This window comes from Apis dorsata, unplaced genomic scaffold, assembly GCF_000469605.1.
Source record: "Apis dorsata unplaced genomic scaffold, Apis dorsata 1.3 scaffold_44, whole genome shotgun sequence".
NCBI classification, from domain to species: domain Eukaryota; kingdom Metazoa; phylum Arthropoda; class Insecta; order Hymenoptera; family Apidae; genus Apis; species Apis dorsata.
In genome coordinates this window covers 1,925,930-1,934,451 of record NW_006263346.1, presented here as the reverse complement: position 1 = coordinate 1,934,451, position 8,522 = coordinate 1,925,930, and the positions used below count along the sequence as shown (strand labels likewise).

The window sequence follows — 8,522 nt, the reverse complement described above, 5'->3', positions numbered from 1 at the left end:
TTTTTTTTTTTTTTTTCCTTTTTTTTCTCTTCTTGAAAAGGTTCTCTTTCTCTGTTCTTCGATGGCCACGCGTTTCCAAAGACTGTGTACAATATTTTTTCGTACGCCTGCGCCGTCGTTCGCGCGAACGCGCGTCCTCCCCTTGGTTTTTTCGAACTGTTACTAGGCTTGTTTCTTAATAAACTTGTTTTTTTGTTTGTTAGAACGGGAGCGGAACTGGAGGCGAATCCGGTGGACGGGGCAACGGGTGAGTACGAGATTATCGATCAACGTGGTGTGTAATTACCACCACGTGTTCGTGCTACTTTTACCCCTTTTTCTCTTCTCTGCAAATATTTTCTAAAATACATTTCTTCTGTGTGTATGCGACCTTGATGATTGGAATATTATTTTTATCAATGAAAAGACATAGCAATAGTCTTCTTCTTGTGTCGTAACGAAAGTTGAATTTTAATTTAGTATTTGATTAGATTAGAAAAATAGATGATCCAAATTATTTTTGCATTTTTATTTTTATCATATAGAATATATAGCAGATAAAAATTATGTATGAAAACGTGAACGCGCGAGATTATATCGGAAATTATGCAATTTTTCGAAAAGAACTTTCACTTTGGAACTTTGAAAATTACATTTTCAACGTAGAGGTAAATCATTGGAAAAACTTTCGAGGAATTCAAGTAAAATGATTTATGGGAAAACTGAGGAATATAAAAACGAAGGAATAGTAGAGGGAAGAAATTTTTATAGGGAATAACTATGAATCCTGCATTCATAGTTCGCATTCGTACGGGGTCCCGTCGTCCTGAGAAGATTTCGAAATTCTCTTCTATCCCTTTTTCGTGAACGTAAGTCATAAGGGTAGATTCGATAGAAAGAATTTGAAGACAATTCGTCGCCAGAGATATTGGTCGAAATTCTCTAGGATAAAATTCCACGACTTTCATTTCTCATTTGGTCGAGAAAGAAATCGGAGAAAAGATATTATAAAAATCCTGTCGATACGTTTCTATAAAAATTCTCTTCGGTTTTCCAATGATAGGAAAATTGACAGGGTTCTGTCAGATTGTCTTTTCTTTTTAGTTAGATAAAATGAAACGTAATTGATTTGATTTATTCCATTTATACTTTTTACTTATAATAGTATAAAAATATAAAAAATACCATCTTAAATCATATGATTATATTTATATTATTAAAAAATTATTTTTCGTTCCATTAGAATTAAATTTTTAATAATAATAATCCACTCTCATTATCGTATTCATTACGAATTAATATTTCCAAGCCCAATAAATATTTTAGTTCCAATTACAGAAACAAATCGTTCCATCGACTATTTCATTCACCAAGAACGATATCCTTTTCTTTATCCATTTGATACAACAAAGCTTAGCTCTTGATCCAGACACCGGTTGACATAAAAACCAAGATGTTCATCGAGTGACAAGCCTCTTAAAGGGGGTCAACGCTGAAAGTGCCACTTAATCGTTGCAATTCCGACCTCTGACTTCCGGCGTAATCGATAATCTCAGTTCAAAGACAATTTCTTTCTTCGATTTCTTTCGCCAAGATATCCAAAAGAAACCACAAAATTTATCTATTGCTCTTCTCTTCTCGAGACTTTTAAGATCAATTATTTTAAAATATTTTCAACCGATATTTTCATAAATATCTTGAGAAAATTTATTTACTTTCACCGACACGATTAATCCTTTTGAATTGATTCGAATCAAATTTTAAAATTTGATAGGTCATATATCGTTATCCATAGAATTATTTATTCGTTTTATTTCGTTGCTATCAGTTCTCTGATTTGATTCTAAAAAAATTAATCGCGAAGTAATGAATCGATTCTTTCTGCATCGGGTTGTTTCTTTCTTTATATATCGGATTGAGAGCCAAGGCCCCCCATTTGTATTGATACTTTTGTCGTAAAAGTCGACCGTCTCTTTGTTCAATGTTTAGTCGATCGCGTTACGAGCACGTGGAATTGCTGATTAAACTGGTATAATAGCGATCGATCTTCAACGTATATAGGAAATTTATTGCTCGATAATTAAATTGCTCCAAGTCGTTTTCGTTGGATTTCAATGGGGATTACCCTTCTTCGATCTTTCAAAAAAGGAAAAAAAAAAATTAACGAACCTTGATCGTTACATTGATTAAAAAATCGTGGAAAAATCAATGGTGATTGCAACAATTGTAATTCTTAAGTTTTGGAAAAATAAAAATTAAATTATGCAAAATTTGCGAGTGTTGTACTTGAAATAAAACAAGTATTGTTATAATGATCATTCAATTTAAAAAATTTTTTAAACTGTTATTAAAAAGAAATCATTTGATAATTGTTATTTAAAAAAATTTTCAATATTATGAATCTTATCAATTACTTGATTGTATCGAGATTTTATTAAATAATATATTTACAATATATTGCTTATTCCTTTATGAACTTATTGTATGAAATTAAATACACACAAAAGTGATTTTAACATTTTAATATTTTAAAGAATTCTTTGTTGCAATAATTATCTTGAGAAATTTGAAAAAATTTGAATATACTTGACATAAAGGTACTTGCGTGTTTTTCTGAATAAAAAAGTGAAGGAAAAAGAGAGACGATAATAAGAGAAACGGTTTCAAAGTGACAGATTACATTGCTTAACGAAGCCATTTAATTTGATTGAATGATAAATTTCCCAACGAAATCGATATAATTAAGTAGGAACTTGTGAATTTAGGTCATGGTTTAAATGAAACGATCTTAATTGCTATCAAAATACTAGTTTTCGTGTTTGTAATCAGATGGAAAAATCTTTTCAATCTATAACACTCTTTTAATTATAATATTATAATTGAAGAGTTTGTAATAGAGAGTTTAGAAGCCGTTTAAAAAATCAAGGATCTATTCTTTACATGTGAAAGTAATGGCTTAATTAATTTATAAAATTTTAACAATTAAAAAGATTCTCAAGTTACATAAGTCATAATCGATCTTATAATCCTCTATTTATATAATCCTTTGATATTCTTAATTATTAATTGATAATTTCTTGCTCGATATCAATTTCTTCTTATATTATTTTGAAAGAATTATTCCATTAATTTCCGGAATTCGTTTCAACTTCGATAAAAGCCTCGAGAAGCCTTCTTTGATGATAATGAGAAAAGAGGATCGGATAAGTAGGAGGCGAGTTAAGGGTTCCTTAAAAGTTCTGATCGGTTAAGTGGCTCGTCTTCTTCAGTGACGAAATTCTCCATTTAATCGAAAAGTTCGATTACCCCCTAATCTGATTCGTCCACCTAACTCGGCAAAGATTTATTACGATCAGATATATTTATTGTCACGCAATCGTTCCTATCGTGTATTAATCGTTATAAAATCGTGAAGAGGTTTGAATAGCTTTAACAATCTTTTAAAAATATTTTTAAAACAGAAGAACATTACCATTCATCGATATTTCAACAAAAATTTTTTATTCCTGCTTTTTAAATCCTGTTTGAATAATGAATTATTATTATTATTTAAATAAATATATTTAAATAAATATATTTATATTATTTAAATAAATATATACGTATTTAAATAAATATTTATATTTTCACGTAAACATTTTATGACACGATCTCTTTTTGTATATGTAAAAATATAACGTGTCTCAATAAAAATCAAAACGTCAATCAAAATTCAGTGTAACTAAATTTCAATTCTAACAGTATAATCGTTAACTTTGAATTAATAATTTCATTATTTACAAAATTTTATCAAAATTCTACTATCAATATTTCCGATATATTGATCAAATCCAATCTCGATCATCGATTTCATTTTTACACAATCGTTGAAAAGAAAATTGTCTCGAAAGAAAATTTCAATCATGATTACGTAATGTAAAATTTCCAATGAATTTTTTTCTTCCAGGCATCCGGGGGATAATCCTTTCTACAGCAACATCGACAGTATGCCGGACATTCGGCCGCGCCGAAAATCGGTGCCATTGGTCTCCGAGCTGGTACGTAATCAATTCTCCATTAACCTGGCCAACGTTCCTCATGCATATATGGATATGTATAACACGTATACGGGACACGGGCACGCGTTGTCCTGGCCGTCCATATTCGTGGAAATGAACAACAAACGATGGCGACGGTGACCATTATTTCGGCCACTCGTTCATCGTCCCCGTCGACGTCGTCGTCTCGAGTCGATATTCGCCCTTGATCGTGGTCATATCGAATGATTTCTCGTTATTTTATTCTCTTGTTATTCGTGACGTGTCGATTGAGAATAATTGCGGCAGATACATATAATCCCGAGATACATCGAATTTACAATTGCAATTATTTTAATATTTCGTTTCGAGAGATTGAAAATCGTATGAATTAACTTTTGATAATCGAATAATCGGTGGTTGGGTTGAATTAATACTCTCAATTTATGGAAAGTAGAGTATGGAATCGTTGAATCGATAGGATTTTGAACTTTCTCGAATGATAATTGAATTATCGTGATTAGAATTTATTCTTTGTTTGTAAAAAATAAAAGTCGTATTAAATTTATGGAATTTATAGAAGTTTTAGAATTAATGTATAGTACAATGATTAATAAATCGGTGTTTTTTGGATATGTAGAATCTTATTATGTGTCGAGCACAGTTGGAATTTGGAAATTTTGATAGAAGGATGCAAGAAATTTTGATTCGAAATGGAAATCGGTGTCACGAAAAATTGTGGAAAAAGTTTCTCCATTAAAAACTCGCTCATTTCATCGCAAACTTGCGAAAGTGAAATCGGAATCTGTGTCACTTTCCACGCTCGCATTTCAATTCGCATTGATGACATTGGATCAACATCATCTGTTGACTAAATATTTAATTTCATTAAATATTCTTTTAAACATATGTGAATAATTAAATATAAAATAATTCGAATTTTTAACAATTTTCCATGTAACTGTGTACAATTTGAATGAAAAATAATGATGGATCGTTAATAATTACGATAACTATTACAAAAATTGTAAATTTTCATGTAAATCGTTTCTGTACATCGATTGTGTATTTTTACGTATTCAGAGAACATTCTTTCTTGATTCCACGATGGAAATTAATTAACTTTTTGCTGTGTCTGCTTATTCTTTTGATAGCAATTATTTTACCTTCAATCTTTGCTGTGGTTTTAATCTAGAATCGTTTCTTTGTCCGACTATTTTCCAGCAATTAAATTCTCTAAGCTTGTTTCAACGTAAAAAAGTTGGTAGGAAATCAACAATATTTGCAATTTGTTCAGTCCAATAAAAGATTACAAATATTGTATTCTAATTAAAAATCATTTCTTTTATTCGCTATCGTTTCATCATCCATTAATTTCATAATTGCATTTTTATCACTGTAAGGATAAACAAATTTCGTCTTTTGATATTTTTCATTCTTAAAGTTTATAATGATTAAATTTTTTTACAATAGAAAAATAACAAATTACAATTAAAATTCATAAAATACGATATAAACAAAGTTTTTATAACGATACACATTAAGATTATTCAATCGACACGTTATTTCACAACTCGAAGTAACTCGACGACCACGATCAACACGTAATTGAAAACTTCTTGTGACCAATTCAATTACCTAATCGTCCAAATATGTTGCCCCTCCTAAAACTCACAGTGCTTCATGTGAACACGAATTTTTTTTCTTTCTCAATTCGAACCTTGCTCTTCCAAAATTGAATAACACAAAATACCCTCACGAGCCTTTCTTTCCCTTCCTTCCTCTTTTTTCCTCCATAAATAATTCCATCTTACACCTCGCACATTGATACTTATCGATTCCATCTCTTTCGTGCTTCCATTCCCGCAAAACGATGACGACGATGACGACGACGTCGAACAACGTGAGGCTGTTTCTGTCGCGAGATCGATATCTGTTATACGCCGTTCGTGCCGCCTTCGAGAGACGTTTGCTCTTTAAAAAAAGAAAAAAAAACGATAGCGATCGATAGTAGTGTGTTGTAACTCTCGAGAAGAATATATACAACAATAATAAAAAAGAAGAAAAAAGAAAAAAGAAAAAGAAAAAATCGTCCTTCCTCTCTCTCTCTCTCTCTCTTTCGAGGGCGACACGAATACATCGAAAACCGATCCCTCCTCGTCGTGCAACCTGATTGCGTGTACTGCGTTTCGGTGTTACGTCATTTCTCGATAACCCAAGATTTTTCCAGAGGGGCTGTTCATAGACGACATTTCGCCGATAAATCGACCGCCATTTCTTAAACGAGGCGTGACGAGTTCGTTTCGATCCTCGAACGAACTTTCAAGGGTTTCTCGAAGGGTTGAAGTTGAGTAAAAAGTAAAAGTGGAAAGGGGAGGAGGAGAAACGTTTTTGGAGGGGAGGAGGGGGATTAATTCGAGATAAAGAAGATTTATTGAAAATCGTCTGTGAACAACCCGGGCTATTTGTATATTCCAGTTACTAGTGCTTTACAGAGTATGCTCGTTCGACGTTATCAAACTTTCTATCGAAGATATATATATATAAAACGAATAATGTTTTTGTCATCCTTGCTGTCGGGATTTGCTGTGAAATGGTGACGCAACATTCATACATTTAAGGATTCGTTTCTCGTACCTGTTGCTCATGGGGAATAGGATACGATTTCATTCACGAATAATTTCTCTGGATCTATTTCAATTAATTTTATATCAAAGAAATTACATTTCTTTTTTAAAATTCTCGCGATTTATGGGTCGTTGATTTTGAAGAAGTATATTTTCAAGTTAAAAATTATTAAGGATTTATCCAATTTATTGGGAATTAAAAATTATTTGAAAGTTATTTCACTTTGAATTCGTTAATATAGCGTTAAAAGTCAAAGGTTACGTTAGAAGATCCTCTTTAAGATAAAAAACTTAAAAGAATCTTACTTTATTCTTCGTATCTAAACACGAAATCTGCAAATCAAATTTAATATTTCTGTACGTCAAAAGAATTTCAACAAATAGAATTAAAAATCGAGTATTAAAATTAATTTAAGAATGTATTAGAACGATTCAGTTGAATTTATACAACTAAAACACTCCAATTCGTAATTTACAAGAAGATAAATGGCCGCCATTTAAAACTGCCAAGAAACATATCCAGCGAAGATCTTCCGTCGTCTCATCTATTTTTACCCATAATTTCTCAATCGTAACCGATATTTCGAAAGTTAAACCTCCATATTGGCGTTACCAATAAATTTCCTGGTTGCTTTTATAGCGTGATAAATCCACCATGCAGAGTAACATTTGCCAGATCACCATCGTTGTTGTGATTCGTACAGCTTCTCTGTAAATCATGGACTCCATTAAAGGGAATCGTGTTCGTGAAAAGCATGTCTGACACGAATTCGCGCCATAAGCGATTCTTTTCCATCCGATCCATCCGATTTCGTTATTGGGATCTGGGTCTCTGTTCACAATTGCGCCGCCATTTCACGGTCTAGCCGTCACGTGACGCGTCTAGCGGGCACAAAATGGCGCCCGCATGCGAGAAAACTACGAAAACGGCTGCAAACACTCGTGTATCGCGTGTTTCGTGATTCAAAACCGCCACCTTCCTTGCCTTATCCAACGTTCAATAATGGATCGAGGGAAAATTCTGGCAGGATTTGAGAAAATTGAATGGAAATTATGAATTTTAAGGCATGATTCTATGATACAAATATTAGTTAGAACGAATAATTTGTTCTTTTTCTTTGAAGAATTTATAATGTATAAATATTTGTATGGATCAATCATATATGGAAGAATGAAGATGGTAGGTATAATGATATAGGTTATATCATGATAAATCAATATTTCTTTAAATTTTGATACGCTTGTTAGTATATTTGTTCAAATTGAAGAAGCGTGATGAGACTGTAAAGTTTAACATATTCTTGAGATTTTATCTTATACGTGTAAAAAAGAAATTCAATAATTTATAAAATATGTATATATATATTTTGTTATATCTATAGTTGTTTGAATAAAATATAACGAAAATTCAATTTCTAAAAGACTATATTATCATGTTTTGTTATAACTACGAACAGTTATAACAGAATAGTTTCTTACTTTCAAACATTAATCTCGTTGAATCGATCTCTTGAAGAAATAGAATTTTATATTTACAACTCACGTACTTCGTACGAGAGTATATTATTTCTCTTCTAATTGTGTATCAACTTGTGTATACGATCTGATTCAATTCGATTCGCAGAAATATAAATAAACAAATAGCCGAGCAAATTCAGAGGCACGCAATTTAAATGGATTTTTCCAACAAAAAAAGATATCGCTGATAGCAATAAATAGTTTCGAGAATCAAAGATGTTCTACATATTTTTCAATGATAGAATTGTGCAAAAGAAATTACGGAATTCTTTGTTCTTGTTTAAAATCGATTTTTCCGCCTCGAATATTTTTTTGAACGACTCCTTTAAATAAATAAATATTATTTTTCGAATTAAAATTCTTTTTCGATATTACAAATAAA

General features: G+C 31.5%; 1 protein-coding gene across 18 annotated transcripts in view; it reads left to right on the top strand.

The window, feature by feature from the left end:
• The window catches only part of LOC102676760 (protein unc-13 homolog B), a 352,205-nt gene that overhangs the window by 282,554 nt on the left and 61,129 nt on the right, over positions 1-8,522 (top strand). For all 18 annotated transcript variants that reach the window (XM_031514136.1, XM_031514142.1, XM_006608811.2 and 15 more), the window contains 2 exons: positions 204-247; positions 3,926-4,016. In XM_031514136.1, the coding sequence (XP_031369996.1) occupies positions 204-247; positions 3,926-4,016 (135 nt within the window). The remainder of the gene's footprint in view (positions 1-203; positions 248-3,925; positions 4,017-8,522) is intronic.